This window comes from Labeo rohita, chromosome 8 (assembly GCF_022985175.1).
Source record: "Labeo rohita strain BAU-BD-2019 chromosome 8, IGBB_LRoh.1.0, whole genome shotgun sequence".
NCBI lineage: Eukaryota > Metazoa > Chordata > Actinopteri > Cypriniformes > Cyprinidae > Labeo > Labeo rohita.
The window spans coordinates 12,973,233-12,995,731 of NC_066876.1; the positions used below are offsets into that span (position 1 = coordinate 12,973,233).

Below are 22,499 nucleotides of genomic sequence, written 5' to 3' on the forward strand. Positions count from 1 at the left end.
CCAAAATATGTATAAAACGATGTGGATTTTTTAAATGATGTAAATATTTCATGGGTTTTCTAATACATATTTCAGTAAGAGACATCAATTACGTTATATTGAGCCATAGAAGTCTTAACACCTGGGGTTCCAATTTGCTTTGCTTAAAAAAAAACCCTATCCATGTGGCACTGAGGAAGAGCTTTGTCTCGAAAATGTTTTGCACCTTTGCACATTTATTGCACTTTTTTGCACGTATTTTTATGACCTCTGATGCAGCATTTAATAAAGATTTTTTGAAGAGGTATAAGCCTGGCATATAACCATGTGCACTATTGTGAAACAAATGTGTTTGGAATGACACAAACGTGAGTAAATTATGACCACAAAATCAAACCCAAAATACACCCAAATCAAAATGTGCTTACATGCATGACAATATTTGTCCACCATATGAATCACATAAAACTTAAATCACACTCTTAACATTGTCTTATGCTTTAGTAGATTGTTGAAATGAAGATTGTTTGAAGATCAATGTGTACAATCATGATTCAAGACCTCAGCTATTCACTCTCCTCCCCCATCTCTACTCACTCTCCATAAGAGTCATCAGATGCTGTCAGGAGCAGCCATTACTCAAGCTGTTTATCATGTCTGCTTGCTCTCTCTTTCGCTCTTTCTCTCTCTCTCACACACACACACATATCTATGAAACTCACACAAGCTCACACAGATTCCTGTGACCCCCACCCTGTGTGTTCAGCACACACAATTTAAAATGGGCTTTCCAGGAGAGTAAAACATGGCGATGAGGATGACAGGAGATCGGATCAAAGCGCCCGGATCGGATGAATGAAAGGGACTGTGCCAACACTCTCTAGTCGAGCATATACCTTCCTCAAAAACACCTTATTCAAAGATTTTCCACAAAAATATTAATCAGTACAACAGAATGATTCCTAAAGCATCATGCAGTGGCTAAAAAATAGTCAAAAATATGTGACCCTGAGCTTTTGAATGATAGTGAACATGCCAAAATAGGGGAAATTAACATGCACAATTTTCAAGAGAGCTCTGCGTCACATTCCTGCAACAAACAGAATTGGTTCAACCAGGAAACCTTAAAAGCCTCATAACTGTATATTTAATGATTTTTAGCTCTCTGTATGTCATAACAGGTCAAAACAAACAAATGTATTGTGAGCAAATGCGCTGTTGTTGTGATTGCTGCGAGCAGTCGATAGGTAAAAGCTTTGTCTAAGCTCAGAACAGAGATCCTTTTAGACTAACAGCAGAAGAGTATGAATATCTGCTCAATAACAAAATCCCCCAAAAGCCTCTTACTCTGCAGATGTTTTACTTCATAATGAGATACACAGACATATCCATCCAAATGAAAAGCCTTGATGTCCCTAGCAACATATTGTTTCCTTGACAACTGTTATCCTATAGTAACCCCTGTAGGTCTTGCAAACAGTCACAAATTACAGATGTAAAAACTCAATAACCTACAATCGAACAGCAGGGAACATTCGGACAACTGTGAGATGTTTCAGCTCAAGAATGTTTGTGCTGATGGAAGATTAGATCAAGTTCATTTGGGTTCAATGGCCTCTGTCTCTTTACATAACCCTGTGTAAAGGCCAGGGGCCTGCTTGAGCGTTGAGGGGACTGGCCCTGAAATATCTCTGCTCAGAGATAGTAAACACTGACCTGTCTGGGGAGTTGTGGGGTTATTGGCTTCAAATTTGTGAGTGCGTATGAATGTGTACATTGAGTGTTTGTGTGTGTGGGACTGATAGCTCTACTGAGGCTCCATGGTTAATTAGTTACTGGTTTATTTTTTAGATCAATCTTCCTGCAAAGCACACAAACACAGCCCAACAAACTCACAAAGAGATTGATAAACAAGATAAAGCCACAATTCCCTTTTGTTGGTTAAAGACAACATGAAATGGCATTTGCAACACATTTCAGTTTTGGAACTGAAAACCAGAACCTACACTACATATTCAGCAGCACTGCAACATCGCTACTGAATTTACAGTGCAAAACATACAAGTATAGTTTGTTTTCAGAACTAATGACACATAAAGGGATAGTTCACCCAAAAATGAAAAGTCAGTAATTACTCACTCTCAAGTCGTTCCAAACCCTTAAGACTTTAATTCATCTTTGGAACACAAATTAAGATATTTTCTGATGAAATCCGAGAGCTTTCTGACCCTGCATAGACAGCAACACAACTGAATAGTCTGATTCCTGGACAAATTACTCTTATGAGTTGGTTCTTTAGTGAACACATACAACACAAGCAGTGTAGTCCGATTCTTGGACAAATGACTTTTACAAATTAGTTCTTTAGGGAATCAATCACATACAGTGCGACCAATGTAGTCGAATTCCTGGACAAATTACTCTTCTGAGTTGGTTCTTTAGTGAATCCGTCACATACAGTGCGACCGATTCTAGTCCGATTTCTGGACAAATGACTCTTACGAATTGGTTCTTTAGTAAATCAATCAGGTATAGTTTGATCAGTTCTAATCTGATTGCTGGACAAATAACTCTTACAAGTTGGTTCTTTAGTGAATCAGTCACATATAGTGCAACCATTGTAGTCCGATTCCTAGACAAATGACCCTTATGAGTTGGTTCTTTAGTGAATCAAACACATACATCACATCCAGTGTAGTTCGATTCCTTGACAAATGACTCATATGAGTTGGTTCTTTAGTAAATCAATCAGGTATAGTTTGATCAGTTCTAATCTGATTCCTGGACAAATAACTCTTACAAGTTGGTTCTTTAGTGAATCAGTCACATACAGTGCGACCAGTTCTAGTCCGATTCCTGGACAAATGACTCTTATGAGTTGGTTCTTTAGTGAATCAAACACATACATCACATCCAGTGTAGTTCGATTCCTTGACAAATGACTCATATGAGTTGGTTCTTTAGTAAATCAATCATGTATAGTTTGACTAGTTCTAGTCCGATTCCTGGACACATACAACACAAGCAGTGTAGTCTGATTCTTGGACAAATGACTCTTACGAATTCATTCTTCAGTGAATCAGTCACATACAATGCAACCAATGTAGTCCAATTCCTGGACAAATGACTCTGATGAGTTGGTTCTTTAGTGAATCAAACACATAAAATGCTACCATTGTAGTCCAATTCCAAATTACTATTTTGAGTTGGTTCTTTAGTGAATCAGTCACATATAGTGCGACCATTGTAGTCGATTCCTGGACAAATTACTCTTATGAACCTTATGAGTTGGTTCTTTAGTGAATCAGTCACATAGAGTGCGACCAGTTCTACTCTGCTTCCTGGCCAAATTACTCTTGTGAGTTGGTTCTTTAGTAAGTCAATCACTTATAGCTTGACCAGTTCTAATCCGATTCCTAGACAAATAACTCTTACAGGTTGGTTCTTTAGTGAATTAATCACATACAGTGCGACCAGTGTAGTCTGATTCCTGGATAAATGACACTTATGAGTTGGTTCTTTGGTGAATCAATCACACAGAGAGCAACCAGTGTAGTCCGATTCTTGGATAAATGAGTCTCACGAATTGGTTCTTTAGTGAATCAATCACATATAATGTGAGCAGTTCTAGTCCAATTCCTGGACAAATAACTCTTACAAGTTGCTTCTTTAGTGAATCAACCATATACAGTGTGACAAGTGTACTCCGATTCCTGGATGAATGACTCTTATGAATTGGTTCTTTAGTGATTCAATCACAATGCAACCAGTTTTAGTCCAATTCGTGGACAAATGACTCTTATGAGTTGGTTCTTTAGTGAATCAAACGCGTTCAACCAGTGTAGTCCGATTCCTGAGCAAATGACTCTTATAAGTTGGTTCCTTTTAGTGATTCAAAAACATAACAGCACTACCAGTTTGATTACCGAGAAAATACCTTTTATAAGTCTGTTATTTTTAAAGAATCAAATAAATACAGCACAATCAGTGTAGTCTAATTCCCAAACAATGACTCATAAGCTATTTCTTTTTAATAAATCTTTACACAGTACTGTACAAAGCCATAAAGAGAAAAAATTCATTTCAGTATATTGTGGAAATGAATTCAGCATGTACTCACACACAAAGATTAGGATGTGCTGTTAATGAATTCCTCTGCTCATACAGAGGGAGCAGTAATCGAGGTTTCTCTGTGGACGGACATGTGAGTCTTGTGTAGCTCCAGGCTGTTCTCAAATTAATGTGAACATCTGACAAGGCTGTGTGTGCTTTGTGATAAGAGCACAGAGCATTCTTTCTCCTCAAACATAAGCACATGTATGTAGACACGTTCAACTAGTAAAAAAAAAACATTTTGTGAGGACAGGAGAAAAAGGCAGTGCTACATCCATATTCCTCAAGTTTGTAATGGAGGACTAGGCAGACTCATGACATTTCTCATATATTGCTGATATAAAGCTGATGTGACCTTTCCCCCGATTACACAATGTATTGAGACACACAGCTTTGTAGAGGAATATTATTGCAAAAGATCTGTGAAAGGAATTTCAACCATGATTTTTACATTAACATGTTTGTGTTTGTGTTCAAATAAATGCAAATGTGCTTGCTCATTTAGTTATTAGAGTATTAATAGAAGCTAATAGATATTAATTATTCGGCTGTGTTACCAACAGCACAACAGTAATACATATAGTAATAGGGTCAGGGTGGCCAGGTTTTCACTACAAAACCCATCCAATTGCTACTCAAAACTAGCCCAATTGCACTTCGAGGGGGGTACATATTAAAAATCGCTCTGTGGGGGGGTAAAATACTTGTTTTTTTGGCGGGGTAAAAGTTGCATTCCAAAGGCTAAATATAACATTATTGTTCGCTTGTACCTGAAGAAGTGTGAGTTTTTTTTTTAACAAATCATTGGAGTAAATGATTCAAATGACTTGCTAATAAAAAACTAGCCTAATTGCGTTTCGAGGAGGGTGCCTAATTAAAAATCGCACTCGGGGGAGTAAAACACGTTTTTTGGCGGGGTAAAATTTGCATTCCAAACACTAAATTTTACATTATTGGGGTCGCTTCAATCCGCGGGCATGAAAAACAACCCGCAGCAACAGTATTAACATAGAGGACCTGGCAACACTGAATAGGGTTTTGTACCTGAATGAGTGTGAGTGTTTTTGAACAAATCACTTCAGTGAATGAATCAAATGACTCACTAATAAAAGACTAGCCTAATTGTGTTTCAAGGGGGCCCCCCCTTCTAAAATCACACTCCAGGGGAGTAAAATACAAGTTTTTTGGGTGGGGTAAAATTTGCATTCCAAATGCTAAATATCACATTGTTGGGGTCGCTTCAATCCGCGGACATGAAAAACAACCCGCGGCAACTGTTAAAGTAGAGGACCTGGCAACACTGAATAGGGTTTTGTACCAGAATGTCAGTGTTTTGGAATTAATCAGTTGAGTGAATGATTCAAATGGCTCACTAATAAAAGACAGATACTTGTTTTGTTTCTAAATGAACAATTCTTGAACATTAATCTTTTGTTTGTAAAAATGAACAAAATCAAATTGCACAATTAAATGAAAGTTTAAAGGGCAAAACCATTGGGATTTTTTTTTTTTTTACAGCAATTACTTTGTACAAAAATGCTGCAAGTGTAAAACTATCTGCAAGTTTAGCTAGTCATTTAATCACAGTATATCAGTCTCTGATGCTCACTAATGTGGCATTATTTTGATCTTGAATACAGTAAAAATTGTAAAATATTATAATAATTTAAAACAACTGTATTCTATTTTAATATATTTGAAAATGTAATTTACTCCTGTGATGGCAAAGCTGAATTTTCATCAGCCATTACTGCAGGCCTCAGTGTCACATGATCCTTCAGAAATCAATTCAATTATTTGCTACTCAATAAACATTTCTATCAATGCTGAAAATTATGATGCATTTTCCAGGATTCTTTGAGATAAATGTGACCCCGGACCACAAAACCATAAGTAGCACGGGTATATTTGTAGCAATAGCCAACAATACATTGTACGGGTCAAAATGATCGATTTTTCTTTTATGCCAAAAATCATTAGGATATTAAGTAAAGGTCATGTTTCATGAAGATATATTGTAAATTTCCTACCGTAAATATATCCGATTTTTGATTAGTAATATGCACTATTTTCTTAATTTTTTTTTGTTTTTTGCACCTTTATATTCCAGGTTTTCCAGATTGTATCTCGGCCAAATTTTGTCCTATCCTAACAAACCACACATCAATGGAAAGCATATTCATTCAGTTCAATTTCCAAAAATGGACCCTTATGACTTTTTTGTGCTCCAGAGTGACAAATAGAAAGAAAAACATTTATTTGAAAGAATTAACATAATTTCTTTATTGTACTAAACTGTAGTCTATAAATATTGTCACTATGCTTCCGAAATAGTGTGTATTTTAAAGGTTCATCCAAGTGTAAAGCCTTGCACCATAGACTTCCATTGTGAGCGCAATTTTTGCCTAAGGGCAGTTTAAAATTATTTTCTGTGGTAATTGACAGCATGTCAGAGACATGCTTAGCTTGTACTGAACCCAGAACATTCTTTAAATATATCTAATGTAGCAGTACAGCACGAAAAAAAAGACTGTTTAACACCACGTCCAATCAAATTCACCACCAGGAATTGCTCTCTACATTGCTGGCTCTTTAAAAACAACTCTGACAACACATTTTTTTCCCAACAACGGTCTGTCAAATCATGCTGAATAAGTGTGCTTGCCCCAGGCCTCTCTGGTAATGAAATTGTGAAATGGCCTGGCAAAATGAGACTCGCCTCTTCAAACACACACAGACACGCACACACATAACATACATGCACGGACACCGAGACACGCTCGCTACGGAACTAAATAAGATCAATGAGAGTAACTCAGAGTGCAAGCAGGCTCCATGAGATTTGAAGCATGACCAATAAATAACATCCTACCGTGACACACACACACATGGCTTGAAAAGAGCCCACTATTATGACACACAGAGAGCAGGGAGGGCCTCCTAACCTTTCACCTCCATTTGGCAAATGTCTGTGTTTGTGCATGTGTGTATGTGTGTGTGTGTGCGTCACGGGGGTTTTGTGGACAGAGGGGGTGCTGCTTAATGATGTCTACTTCCAGATAGTACTAAAACCAGATATGTGGGGATGTTTCTCCCACAGATCTTGCTGTTAAACATTAGCCATTTTTATCTGTCTGGCAGAAGACTTTTTATCTTTTATTTCGATGTCCCATAACACCACTCCCTTTTTCCCTTGAACATCTGTTTAAAACCCAGCAGTGTTTCATAGGAAAACCCCTGACAAACATGATCAGCTACTGTCAGCTTCATTTGATGTGTTTTAAGGAAGGAAGCCATTGCATGGAGTAATTCGGGTCAAGTGACTCTGGCTCTCTGCCGTTCCCTGGGTAAATAAATAATAAGAACTCTAAAAATAACCCGAGCTCAAACGCTACGATTTAGCCAACACGAGCACACAGTGACAGCTTTATATGTGAGCTGAGGGATTATGGGAGAACTGAAGCTCTGATGAGGCAGATACTTGTGCTTATTTAATCATAGTTTTGTGAAACGCAAGACCTGCTCTGCAAATTCAATGCTCTTTTTACATTACACCTCTCTTTTCCAAATGTAAAATACCTAAAATACGTCCTTGTATCACAAAATACATTTATTTCTATATTATTTAATCATAGTTACATATAGTTGAGGGCTGAAGTTTACAAGAGCATTTCTGTGTATTTGAACCCTTCCAACAATGACTATTATTTTGAGATCCATCTTTTCACACTGAGGACAACTGAGGGACTCATATGCAACTATTAGAGAAGGTTCAAACGCTCACTGATGCTTCAGAAGGAAACACAATGCATTAAGAGCCGGGGGGTGAAAACTTTTGGAATTTGAAGATTAGGGTAAATTTAACTTTTGTCTTCTAGGAAACATGTAAGAATCTTCTGTAGCTTCTGAAAGGCAATGAAAAAAAAAATGGCAAAATGAGAAAAATGATTATCATTCTGTTAAAAAGTTTTCACCCCCGGCTCTTAATGCACTGTTTTCTCTTCTGGGGCATCAGTGAGCGTTTGAAATATAAAAATGCTGAAAAACCAGAATTTGTGGGACCTGAAGGATTTTTCTAAAGAACAGTGGGCAATTTAACTGTTCAGGGCAAAAAAGGGACTCATGAAAAACTATCACTAAAAAAAACAACAACAACAATAACAGCTGTGGATCATTCACGTATTAAGAATCAAGTGTATGTAAACTTTTGAACAGGGTAATTTTTATGAATTCAACTATTATTTTCTCTTGTGGACTATATGTAAACACTCATGTGAAATATATTATTCATGTCAGTACTAAAAAAACCCCCTCTGATTTTAGTAAAAAATAACATCTTGCAGATTCTGCAAGGTGTATGTAAACTTTTGACCTCAACTGTAAATTAATATTAATATAATTTAACAGCAGTAAATGTATAACACTAACCTTGATTAACCAATGCTGTAAAAATACTTGCTTATTATGTTGACCAGAGAATACCATTCTTCTATTTGTCTGCTAAATGAAGACATGTAAATGTTTGTACATGCTACTAGTTAGACTGAGTAAACGTAAAATCTAAAAATCACAAAACAGACAAATCCCACTACTGTAGTAAGAGTAAAAAAATCTTTCATCGGAATCAGGAAGTAATAGATTAGGGGAAATGTGAGTGGAATGACGCACATGTATGAAGGCCAAGCTGTTTTCCCTATTTTAAACAAGAAGTTGCCGTCGTCTATTACTTCATAAATAATTCTTAATGAATGTTTCATTCGCTTTCTCGCAAGCCTGCAGACAGCAAAGCAGCTGTGTGGAGGAGGATTCCTAAGAGAATCATTTTTCTTCCCATATCTTCATATATTAAATCAACACTGCTAGACTACAAATTTCCACTGTGGATGTGTCATGACTTAATAGTATGCAGCTATTGGGTGAATCTCACAAGCTTTCATCTCAAAAAAACAAAAAAAAAAACAAAACAATATTACATCAAGGCCGTCTGAAATGCATTCCCATGACACTCGGTGCACAACTGACCACATTTTTCACTGTTGTCTGTTATTATATACACACAAACATATATATTCACATCAGTGCTATACAAATCATCATCATCCCACACATGCAGCCTAATGTATAGCCAGCCTGAGGTTGTCATGACAACTCCCTGTTGAATCTTTAGATCCTGTTGATCTCGATGATCTATCATGTCCTGGGGGAATAATAAGCTGTGAAACATACAAAGACCAATGTAATTTTCATAAATACTTTTTGTTCTCTTGCATCTGGTTTAAGACTGGTTTCACTAGCCTTTATTGTAGGACATTTTTTTGTAAAACATATACAACCTGTACACACACACACACACACACACACATACAAAGCAGCTTCCAAATGCATGTTTAGATCATGACTGTGTCATTCTAAGCCTTTTTTTTTTTTTACCCTACCTTGTACCACTAAAGCACAGAAATACATGTTAATTATATGTTTGCTCAAATCTGACTAGAATTTCACAAGAAAGAGGAAATGCACTGACCATTCACAGAATAAAACAAGAAAACACACACCTACACTCACACACAAACGCAAACTCAACCTCTGCCCACATTAGCAGCACCGCTGGCTGTAAACCTTCCCCTCATAAACAGCATTGGCTTTCTCTCAGCAGCCTTACATGGCGCGAAATACAGAGGAAAAACACACTTCTGCTCATGCTCACATTTGACACACTTCTGTAGGTTTGCTCGCTCTCTCTTTCTCTGAACTGCAGTGTTCAAAGGCTCGTGTCAGTCGGAGAGATACAGCATCTGACAAATCACTGGAACAGCCCCTGCCCTGCGTTACCAACATGCCACCCGCACCAGGGGAAATATGTCAGTGCCAATAAACACATCTAGAGCATACGGAAACACAAGAAGAGACTATAAAACAAAACTGTCAAGGTTGTTCCCACGTTGCACCGTTTAAAACGTCATCAAAGGTTCTCTGCGGGTGGTCTGGGTTAGTATGCAGTGCAAATGTACCTGTCAAATCTCTCAAAACTCTCTTGGAATACTTGATTCTGACTGGTCATTCGCGACATTCAGAAGTCAGATATTTTTAATTTTTATCGTCGTCCATTGCAACACTGTAACATTCCGCTCATCTGCGTAACCGCAGACTGGCACTATCTTGAATCTCAGGTAAATGACCTTGGAGGATTTAAGTTTTAAAGAGATAGTTAACTCCTTTTTGGCCATTATTTGCTCACTCTCATGTTGTTCCAAACCTGTCTGTCTTCTCTTAGAATCACATTTACTCTTGCTTAGTAAAAATTTTGCAGGCTAAATTGTAGTCATTTCAATAGGAATCTGATCTGGAATTTTGTGTAAAGGTGCGGTCAAATGAATATGTATGTGCAATTTTGCCTCAAAAATGTCCATTGTCAATTGCCAATGGAAGCCCGTTTCCGCCACTGAATACAAAAAAACGAAGGTAACTTTATTCTTCGGAATTGAGTTCACACAGACCCAATTCTGACATTTTCCCCCCAGAATTGTCACGAGAACAATTGCGAGTTATAAAGACAGTTTTGCGTGAAAAAACTTTTTTTCAGAATTGCGAGTTCATATCTCACAATTGAGACTTCTTTCTCAGAATTGTGTTTATATCATGCAATTCTGACTTTATATACACAATTGTGAGTTTTTAAGTCAGAATTGTGAGATACAAACTCACAATTCTGAGAACATTGTGTTTTCTCCCCTCGCAATTGCGAGTTTATCTTAGAACTGCTAGAAAAAAGTCAGAATTTCGAGACAAACAACTTGTGAGAAAAATGTCAAAATTGCGATACAAACTCACAACTGCGAGAAAAGTCAAAATTGAAAGATAAAAACTTGCAATTGTGAGAAAAAGAGTCATAATTGCTAGATACAAACTCGCATTTGCTAGTAAAAAGTCAGAATTGTGACAAACTCGCAATTGCGAGAAGAAAAATCAGAATTCGCGCGATAAACTCACATTTGAGAAAATGTCAGAATTGCGAGATTTAAACTTGTAATTGTAAGAAAGTCTGAATTGTGAGATATAAACACAGTTGAGGAAAACAGACAGAATTGTGAGATTTAAACTCGTAATTGTGAGAAAGTCTGAATTGCAAGATATAAACTCGCAATTGTGAGAAAAGTCAGAATAGCGAGATATAAACCTGTAATTGTGAGAAAAAGTCAGAATTGCAAGATACAAACTTGCTTTTGCGAGAAGGTCAAAATTTAAAGATATAACCTTGCAATTGTGAGAAAAAAGTCAGAATTGCTAGATACAAACTGGCATTTGCAAGTAAAAAGTCAGAATTGTGACAAACTCGCATTCTGAGAAAATAAGTCAGAACTGCGATACACAAACTCACAACTGCAAGAAAAAAGTAAAAATTGCAAGAATCAAACTCACATTTGCGAGATAAAAGTCAGAATTGCAAGATACAAACTCGCAATTGCAAGAAAAATGTCAGAATTGTGAGATACAACGTGCATTTGCAAGCAAAAGTCAGAATTGCCATTTTTAGAATCTCACAAATCTGAAAAAACTAAACAAAAAAAAAAAATTCTGGCTTGAGAACCTTTCCCGAGTCACCCCCCTAAGTGTGTGTGTGTATATATATATATATATATATATATATATATATATATATATATAAAAATTACAAATAACAAGAACAATAATTACAAATAATTACAATAATTACATACCAACTGTAAATGACCGCACCTTGAGGGTGAAAGTTTTTCCACATGAATTTGCCACATTGACGAACAGAAAGCTGACTGGTTTAAAGTGACTTAATTGCAAGAGGTGACCTGTGCATGACGACTGACAATAGACTTTTTTTTTTGCTAACGTGACCACACATGCAGACACAGATGATATTTTGATTTTTTGGGTGAAATAGTACTATAAATATTCTACACAAATAAATACTATAATAGTATTGCAAGGGTGATTGTTTTGTACACTTACAGACTTTTTTTTTTAAATAATACACAGGTAAAATTATAAAATCATTTCAACAGTACAGTAATTCACACTATAAGTTCATGTTTTCAGAAGAACTTCTCATTGCGCTCTCCATTGCAAAAGTTGCTTTCACGATTCAACTGCATTCCCATGCGGATGCCAGTGTAGAACAAACTGCGCTGGAGTAGTTAAATTAAAGTCTTGTTCAAATCCCTACCCATAAGTAGAAGCAAAACTAATAGTGATATTCAGTTTGCAAACACCAGTTTGTTCCAATCTGCAATAAAGCAGCTATGCTCACAAAAACTGAAAATGAAAGAGCGCCCCCCTATGGATTACCCAAGATATGAACACTAGTCAAAACAAGACTTGTGCAAACTTCACCTTGCAGTACCAAATACTCCTTCACTCGTGAGTTTCTTAAACAGGAAAAATTAGCATTGATTGTGGCTACAATCAGCAGGTTTTTTGCATTGCAGGTTTTTGCATTGAGCAAGCAAGATTCAATGCGTTATCTTGCTGAAATCCCTATTGGCCAGTGTGCTGACACGTACGCCGCACTCAGCAAGTCCACACACAGACGTACAAGAATGCATATCTATAGACTCCAGGCAGAACCGCTGACTTAATGTAATCCGAAACCTAAGACAGCTTATTGAGTAAAATACAAATACCCATCCAGACAAATGACAAAGACACGGCGTAAGCCAGACATGTGTAAAAACATAACACTTTATACAAGTAGGCTGAAAAAAAATTCAATGAATACACAACTACTTTACAAATACAAATGCCGTCGTCCCCCCTCCCAAGTTATTTACATGTGTTCCTGACCCAACATCAATACAAAAAGACGTATTTATGACCGAAAGCCCCGACGTTATATGATTTAGATACACAGAGGGAAAGTCTTGATTTAAGTCCGTTTGTTACTGATAGCGGGCCAACGTAAACACACTGGCGGCCAAGCTGAGATCTGACTAATGGTGACATTGTTCATAACTACGCATTAAAAAAAACGAAAATATTTCACAGATGTGTTTTCGCCGATATTCATTTCTTCCAAATCGAAGTTGGGAGGCTGATACTTTCCACAGCTGCCGCTACCATGAAATGGCTACAGCGCAGGATAGTTTTTCTATCAATTTGTTGTCTGAATTGTACCACTTAACACAAACATTTCACACACAAGCACACGTCACTAGACAATTTTCAGATGGTATCCATCCATGCAGCTGAACTTGTGCACATGGTGACAAGAATTTGTTTTAGGGGGGGGTTTCATGATACAAGCTATCCAATTCTTCCATATCTGAACGGGTCACATATCAACCTAATGGTAGTTTGCCATTTCATCCTGAAAGGATGAGTTTGGTTCGCCGAGGCTTGCTAATCTTGATTATCATTATTAAATGCTTAAATAAAGGGATATTTACTGACACAAACAGCAAAGTGACAACAACAACACACCTACTAAAAAACATTGGGGGGGGACACATATAATTCGACTGATTGACCATTATGAATAATGTTGAAACGATCTGCCAAAGAGTTTCTGGCACATCCAAATGAAGCGTTGAAGTGAAGTAGTTATGAAGCGTTGGCTGTGATCCAAAAGCACTTGATCCATAACCTTAAGGATGTGATGACGTTAAACACTGTATAAACAGAGCACGTAGCATGGTAAAAAAAAAAAAAAAAAAAACAGCGAGCATTTGGTGGCTCGGTAAAGAGTTCAAAATGAAAACGAGCCATCATGCCAGTCCTGAGGAAGGATCCTCAGTTAATAAGCTGTAAAAAAAAAACAAAAAAAAAACAAAACCCAAAACGGATTGGCCATACAAGTGAGGGCCGTTGGCAGAGTGATGTTTGATTAGCATGAGACGTGGTTAGCTTATGAGTGTTACTTCAAATTGTAAAAAGCTCAATCCAGACAGTCAACGATGAGTATTACAAAGTGTCAGTCTTTCCAAAACAAATGAAGAAAACCCCCCAACTCAGCCCTATGTTGTGCCCAAGTACTTTTTCCCCATTCTGTGTTTCTTTAGCTGCCACCGCTGGGTTTGGCGGGGGTTTTGGAGCGCATGGCGGCTCCGGTGCGGGTGTTTCCTTTGCCCTGCTGGGGCTGCGGGGTGGCGGCGGCCTGCTGCGCTGGAGACTCGGAGGCGGTGGTGGCAGCGGCGCTCTGCTGCTGGGCAGGGCTGTGTGGCGGTGGGGTCTGGATTTGAGGGGAGGCGGCTGTTGCTGTAACAACTTGCTGCTGGAGGAGCTTTTGTTGCACCACCTGCGCGGCGCCTGCGGGGATGACCTGGACTTGGGTCTGTGCCGAACCCGCTGCGGGTGCTGCCTGCGTTAGGGCCACGGTCTGAGGCTGAGCCTGGATCTGCACACACAAAATTAATTCAGTTGTCAGAATCAGGAGTTAGAATATCTCAGAGGCATCAGAGAACAAGAAACGCATGAAAATAATAATTAAAAAACAACCAAAAAAAGTAGACTCTGACACAACTGGGACAACATTTTAAATGTAATATGGATTTTTTTTTTACGCCAAAAAGTATTAGAATACTAAGTAAAGATTATGTCCCATAAAGATGTTTTGTAAATTTCCTATATAAAAACTTAATTTTTTGATTAGTAATATGCATTGCTAAGAACTTCATTTGATCAACTTTAAAGGCGATTTTCTCAATATCTTGATTTTTTTGCACCCTCAGATTCCAGATTTTCAAACAGTTGTATTTCAGCCAAATACTGTCCTATTGTAATAAACCATACATCAATGGAAAGCTTATCAGCTTTCAGATAACGTATAAATCAATTTAAAAAAAAAACTGACCCATATATGTTGTTTGGGATCAGTAAGATTTTTAATGTTTTTTTTTTTTTGTAAGTCTCTCATGCTTATCAAAGTTCCATTTATTTGATTAAAAATACAGAAAAATATTACTGCAATTTAAAATACCAGTTTTCTATTACAATATACTTTGAAATATAATTTATTCTGATGATGCAAAGCTGAATTTTCATCAGCCGTTACTCCAGTAAAAGTCAAATGATCCTTCACAAATCATTATACTATGCTGATTTATTATCAAATTCGGAAACAGTTGTGCTGCTTAATATTTTTTTTGGAACCAGTGATACTTTTTCAGGATTCTTTGATAAACAAACAGCATTTATTCAATATATATATATATATATATATATATATATATATATATTTTTTATATATATATATATATATATATATATATATATATATAACAATTTAATTCTTTGCTATCATTTTTTAGCAATTTAACATATCCTTGCTAAGTATTAATTCATTCCTTTAAAAAAAAATAAATGACCGCCCTCAAACTTTGAACAGTAGTGTATACTGTTACAAAAGATTTCTATTTTAAATAAATGCTGTTTTTTAATGTTTTATTCATCAAAGAATCCTGAAAAAAGTATCACAGTTTCCAAAAAAATAAAATAAAATAAAATAAATAAATATAATAATAATAATAATAATAATCATTAAGCAGCACAACTGTTTCCAACATTGATGATAAGCCTTGATGAGCAGAAAAATAAAATTATATATATACACTTTTGTTTTTGAAATAAGTCTCTTATGCTCACCAAGGCTATATTATACTGTACAAAAATACAGGAGAAACAGTAATACTGTGAGATATTACATTATTCAAACAAATATTACAAATATTATTATTATTTAAAATAACTGTTTTCTATTTGAATACATTTCAAAATGTCATTTATTATCGAATTTTCAGCATCATTACTATTTCAGTGTCACATGATCCTTTAGAAATCATTCTAACATGCTGATTTGCTGCTCAAGACACATTTCTTCTTATTATTACTGTTTAAAACAGTTGTGCTGCTTGATATTTTTGTGGAAACTGATAGAAATCTTTGAAACAGAAATCTTTCATATTATTATGAATGTCCTTACTGTAACTTTTGTTCAGTTTAATGGATCCTTGCCAAATAAAAGTGTAAATGTCTCAGTGACCCCAAACATTTGAACAGCAGTACATGTTAATATTGTACAATAAAAAAACAACAACAAACAAACAAAAAAACACAAATCAGCAAAAAAGGCATTTCAGAGGTGGAACGAAATCAGGAACAAACACGAAGAAAGTAAACAAGGTCACTTTTGACTTCATGTTCACTTTAAAAAAAGGCACCAAATCAATATAAGCAATCAAACACTAAAACACTTACTTGTTGAGGTGAGGACACTATCTGTTGCTGAACTATTTGAGGGATCTTAGTGACCTACAAGCAGAAGTGAAAATCACTACAAAGCCAAGCTGGGCACTAATACCACACACATAAAGCACTACATGGCACTGCACATCAAAATACTCACACCACAGGCTTTGCACTTGTGCGGGTGCTAGAGAGGTTCTGGCTGTGAAAGCCTAACTTCGTACCTGTATCTGCTGTGTTGTAGCAGGTTTCTGTGGTTGTGCGATGGAGGTGGTGAAGAACTGGGTCTTAATGCCGGGCTGAAGTTGAGTGGTGGCGGCAGTGGCGTATGTCACTTTCTGCTGCTGTTGGGCTGTGGTCTGTGCGGCCTGCTGAGTGGCCAGCTAAACAAAGAGACAGGAGAGACACTGAAAGCACATCTACACGAACAAAGCTTCATTAAAAAAATAAATCACATTGGCTGATTGGTACCTTTTGCTGTACAGCGGCTTGTGTTTGCTGTGGCTGTGCTGCTTTCTGGACCGCTTGCGCAGCCACCTGCTTTTGTCTGAACAGCTGCTGAACCTGGAACGGGTGGGTCACCACTTGACCACCTGCACAAACACACACGCTTTAGTGTACAGTAGGAGCCCCTAAAAGGTTGTTACTGACACGGAGATGATGTGGGCGACTAAAGAAAGCAAGCATCTCCACTGCTAGATTGATGCTCATAAACAGTGCACTAAGTTTTGCACCAGTCATTACAGTTTCTGTAAGCCTCTGTCTGATAACTGATTAGGTTTGTGTTGCTTTACAATAAGTTACTGAAATATCTAATCTCTTACAAATTAATAGGCCAAATGCCCACTATTTTTGACCAATTAGACACACAAAAATGCCACATTTGAAACCGGGCGATTTGATAATCACAGAAAGCAATATCACAACACTGACTCTATTTTGATAAATTATTTTATTTCAATAGATATCATACAGCCCTACTTGACATTTACCAAATTCCAAATATATGGAATATTTGGTATAAAATAAGCACTTATGATGCCACGACTAGTCTAGTCATCAGTACATACTATTATATTATTAATTCATATTTTGAAGTAGCTTTTATTTTTGTTTCCAGCTTTCATTTCATTTAAGCTTTAGTCAATTTTATGTGCTTTTGTATGGAAGCCCGTTATGTGCTTTCTTAAATAAAAGAAAGTTATTGTGCCTTTTTAATCACACAATTCTATGAACTCACCATTGTGAGAAATAAAGTCAGAACTGCGAGATATAGCGTCAATTCTGACTTTTTTCCCCTCACAACTGCAAATTCGTATCTCACAATTCTGACCTTTTCTTAGAATTGAGAAACAAACTTGCAGTTGTGAGTTAAAAAGTCAGAATTGCAAGGGTAAACTCACAGTTGCAAGAGATATAAACTCGCAATTCTGACTCTTTTCTCGCAATTATGAATTTTTTTTCTCAGAATTGAGATACAAACTGCGAGTTTATTTCAGGGTTCCTACACATTTTCCATTTTAAAATTCCATACTTTTCCAGACTCAAATTTCCAAACCCCTTAGTAGATTTTTAGATTTGGTATATAGTACAGTCATGTGTAAATATTTTTATTTTCTCAGTTTTTTTTTCATTGATTTTCTCAAAGTGACAACATACAGAGCCCCTAAAAAAAAAAAAAGAACACAACTTTTACATCCACACAAGAACCTTCTTTTTGCCCTCAAGACACTATTTATGTGCACAAGGGAATTTTATGCATGCTTGCACATTACAATTTCTAGTTTTACATAACCTATTTCCTTTGTGCATCACGGCCATCTTACTATGAATAAAACGAGAGTTGTTCAATTTAACACATCCTCTGTGGCAGCCTAGAAACCATGATATGAAATGGGCTGATGGCATACAATTTGCCAAGTTCAAGGGTCTATTAAAAAAAAAAAAAAAAAAAAAAGTGGTTAAAATTTGGCTTTCATTAGGGCAATATGCCATTTTCAAGGCCTTCTCTGTGGCGGCCAAGGGACCACAATGTGAAATGGGCTGATGGCACAATAGGTGGATCAGTGTGCATTGTCCTACATGCCAAGTTTAATGGTTTCTTGTGCGCACATAAAAATTTGTATATTTTTTTTATTTTATATATATATTTTATATTTTATTTTTGCAAAGGTCCTTAAGGCTATGTAATACGGTGCTAAGAATATAGTGAGAAAACCCAAAATGCTTATAACCTGCTTTTTGCATAATGAAAAAGTGCACCTTGAATTCATTCAGCCATATCTGACAATCACTAAATAATTACTAAACAGCTGCCATTAAACCTCACTTCTTGTACAATAAATTTATTTTCATTAAATTCTTAATTTTCCATTAAAAACAAAACGAAACAAACAAACAAAAACTAAATAGGGGCATAAGTCTGGAAATACAAATATTTTTCCATAATCTGCTTTCTTTTTTCATACTTTTCCAGAACTGGAAAATACTTAAATCAAATTCCATACTTTTCCAAACCCTGTTATATCTTGCAATTCTGACTTTTTCTCAGAATTGTGAGATAAACTCACAACTGCGAGTTATAAAGTCAGAATTGCGAGATATGAAGTCACAATTCTGACTTTTTCTAGCAATTGTGAATTTGTATCTTGCAATTCTGACTTTTTTTCTTGCAATTGCGAATCTGTATCTCACAATTCTTTTTCTCTTACAAATGTAAAATAATCAACTCAAACTCAATAATTGATAAATGATAAAGTCAAATTTTGAGGTGAAAAAGACTGATATGTGAACTGCAATAAAAAGCCAGAATTTTGAGATAAACTTCTCAATGACCTTTTTAATTCAGCTGTTTTAATAGTTTTTTTTTTTTTTATGTTTTGATCATTTCTATTTAGTTTAAGGCCATTTCACACTGAGCACAATTGATCGCCTTCTGCTAATTAACGCTTGCACACTATATCATTCTCCTCTTATTTCAGAGAAAGTCTGTACCTGCTTTCTGCGCTTGACCGATGGCGACGCTAATGCCGGCCACAGTGACGGGAAGGGTTGTGACTCCGGCGGAGGAGACCACGGCAGGAACTGAGACGACAGGAGGTGGTTTGGTCAGAGTCACCTGAGCAGCTGGACCTGACGGAGCCTGAATGGTTCCTGGGGCTGGGAGACGTGTCTGAGTGAAAAGACATATATATTAATGTGCATTCAAGTGCATTCAAGTGCATGTGAAAGGGTTAGACTGGGTGTACACGTATGTGCTTACCAGTCTGGCCACCTGTAAGTTGGTGACGGTAGTTCCAGTAAGCACAGCTCCTGGTCTGGGCGTAGTGACGGCCGCTATCTGAGGGTTGGACGTAGCCGCTGGTGTGGCATGAACCTGCTGCGGCTGTTGAGCAGATGCAGCCTGCTGACTTTGAGCTGCAGCTACCGCAACCTGCTGCTGGGCCATCAGCTTCTGCTTCTTCAACAGCTCCTGGAGAGAATGAGTGCAGAACAGAGAGATTAGCAGGTATTTACAATTGACTATTAATCACTATATCTTCAAACTCCCTCAGAGCTACATCAACTTTCTGCACTGAAGCAGTGAGTTTATTAGGATTATGGTGGTTTAATTGGATGTTTTCTGTAGGTGTGATTGACTCGTAGGTCACTGCTCATTAAACGTACGATCAAGCAATTCTGACAACAACAACACCACCTCAGACAGAGGTTTCATCCATCCTCCTGTCTAAGGATTTATGCCAAGCCCTCATGCATGAAATAGCCTCTATCTCTCTAAAGAACAACAGACTAATGGCTTCACTGAGAAAGCTCTTTTTTGTTTTTGGCCACGTTTCAAATTAAAATGAAAGTGTTTTTTATTAAAAAGATTTTAATCATGATTTTCACACTTCATAAAGTAACATAACCAAAGTCACTTTTGCTAATAATCGGTCTCTAGTACTACAATATGATGATGTGACAGCGTTTTCTCAATCCACAGAAGTAAAGGCTGCTGAAAATGCGACTTTACCATCAGAAGTAAATTATAAAGCAATTATTTTAATATAATATTAATATTAACATTAATACTGTTTTTCAATTTTTGGCCAATCAAAGTATTCATTTTAGTGCTGTGCAATGATTAATCGCATCCAAAAATAAGTTTTTGTTTACGTAATATGTGTGTGTACTGTGTATATTTATTATGCATGTATAAATACACACAAATGCATAGATATATTTAAGAAAAATATGTTTATATATATATATATATATATATATATAATACATTTATATAACTTTAATTATACCAATAAAATATTATCCATGTAAATACATGTAAATATTTTCAAAATATATACTGTTTGTGTGTATTTACATAATAAATATACACAGCACGCATATTACGTAAACAAAAACTTATTTTGGATGTGATTAATCATGATTAACTGTTGCACAGCACTAATTCATTTGTGTCAAAATACATTAACTGTTAACTAGTGGTAGACAAAAAAAAAAAAAAAAAAAAAAAAATTATGATGGTCGATACCAATATTATAACATGGCCGATAACATGGTACTACACTATAATACATGCTTTAATATTTATAATTCTATCTGTCTATATGTCTATCCAAAAAAAAAGATCACAATGTTTTTTTATATCAGTCTATATTAGGGATGCTCATTTTAACCAGTTGAATGGTTTAAAAGGTTATTTATTTATTTATATTTCAGTAATTTATCAAATATTTTAAAATGTTTGCTGGATAGTTAAAATAAAATGAAACTGCATTTTCGAGAGAGAAAAAAGATAAATCGCGTAGGCCTATAAGTCGCATTTTATTACATTCAGAAACAGACCTGATGTCTACGCGAAATGTTTACAAACACTATAAACATAAGCTAGACTATTTTAGTTCCCCTCACTCCACAAAAAATCCTTTCAATTTAACAGTATTCAGAAAAGAACAAGAATGAAAAATATAAGAAGCTAGGCTATATAAAGGACAAGCCAAAACAAATTCGTTTAGGCTAAAGCGAAACTGAAACTAACACTGGGTCTCTCTATGACACAAATCCAAATGTTTCCGTATTCAAGATGTACTTGAATGCCAAAATATTATTTATTGTGTAAACCTGGTTTTGTACTTTGTACTCGCATTCCAATATCCACATAAAACAAATTGTCTGGCATAACATCACGGCAGTACGGTGATAATTAAGCAGTGTGATTTTTCCAAATGTTTGGCTGACTGTATTTTATTATGATAACGGAAAGCCTAATGGTAATGAAAAAATAATTAAATTCTAATTTAAAATAATCTTGTCGGTTAACGGTTAATAATCGGTTAACGGGCCTCAGCTGTCGGTTAGAAAACATAACCGAAATGAACATCCCTAGTTTATACTGATAATTATCACAATGAATATCAAATAATTTCTTTATTATTTTCACTCCAAAGAGAAAGTTGTAAAGACCAGACAGTTAATATTAAAACCTCATAGGCCAGCAAAAGCAAAACAAATATGGCATCTCTATACTATGAGTGTGTGTACCTGCTGTGGTTTTACTGCTTTGATCTGTGGCGATGCAGCTTGTGGTTGTTGCTGTTGCTGTTGTTGTTGCTGTTGTTGCTGCTGCTGTATGTGTTGCTGTCGGAATTGAAATTGGATTTGAGTTGACGTGAGTGATTTACCCTGAGACAACTGCATACCGGGAGCTAGAGAAGCAAAAAAACAGGCTTCAGAATACAACGGCGGCACACAGTCCAGCTATATATGATTAAATGAAAAGCAATGCAGAAGTATGACTCTCTGAATCGATTTCGCCACCAGAGAACCCAAAACACACATGGCTTCTCTAAGGATGGCATTTGGTCTACCTGGAGCCACCAGCGTGCGTGTTTGGGACTGACCCGAAGTCAGATTAGAGGACACCACAGCTGATGCGGTCACTGGGGTAACGGCTCTCACGCTCTGACCCGCCGCTATCGCAACAACCTCCGCTGGGGCCGCCGTTGCAGGCACTGCTCTCTGCTGAGTGTGAACCGCCTGAGGTGCGGCAGTTCCTGCCGCCTGTTTGGGTAAACAAATATTTAACACACATAAACAGGACATAATGGGTCTAATCAGTTGAAAAAGTGATTTGTGACCCTGGACCACAAAACCAGTCATAAGTATGTATGTAGTGTGTATGTAGTCATAAGCAC

The 22,499-nt window shown here is 36.5% G+C and overlaps 1 protein-coding gene across 6 annotated transcripts in view; it reads right to left on the reverse strand.

Moving 5' to 3' along the window:
- Positions 1 to 12,787: 12,787 nt before the first annotated feature.
- ep400 (E1A binding protein p400) overlaps positions 12,788 to 22,499 on the reverse strand; it is a 41,658-nt gene continuing 31,946 nt past the window's right edge. For 5 of the 6 annotated variants that reach the window (XM_051118016.1, XM_051118012.1, XM_051118017.1 and 2 more), the window contains 8 exons: positions 22,173 to 22,365; positions 21,847 to 22,010; positions 19,568 to 19,777; positions 19,300 to 19,477; positions 16,777 to 16,898; positions 16,530 to 16,688; positions 16,318 to 16,371; positions 12,788 to 14,458 (listed from right to left, as the gene is read on the reverse strand). In XM_051118016.1, coding sequence (XP_050973973.1) covers positions 14,120 to 14,458; positions 16,318 to 16,371; positions 16,530 to 16,688; positions 16,777 to 16,898; positions 19,300 to 19,477; positions 19,568 to 19,777; positions 21,847 to 22,010; positions 22,173 to 22,365 — 1,419 coding nt within the window. In that variant the 3' untranslated portion in view covers positions 12,788 to 14,119. The remainder of the gene's footprint in view (positions 14,459 to 16,317; positions 16,372 to 16,529; positions 16,689 to 16,776; positions 16,899 to 19,299; positions 19,478 to 19,567; positions 19,778 to 21,846; positions 22,011 to 22,172; positions 22,366 to 22,499) is intronic. The other variant, XM_051118015.1, reaches the window with a different exon arrangement.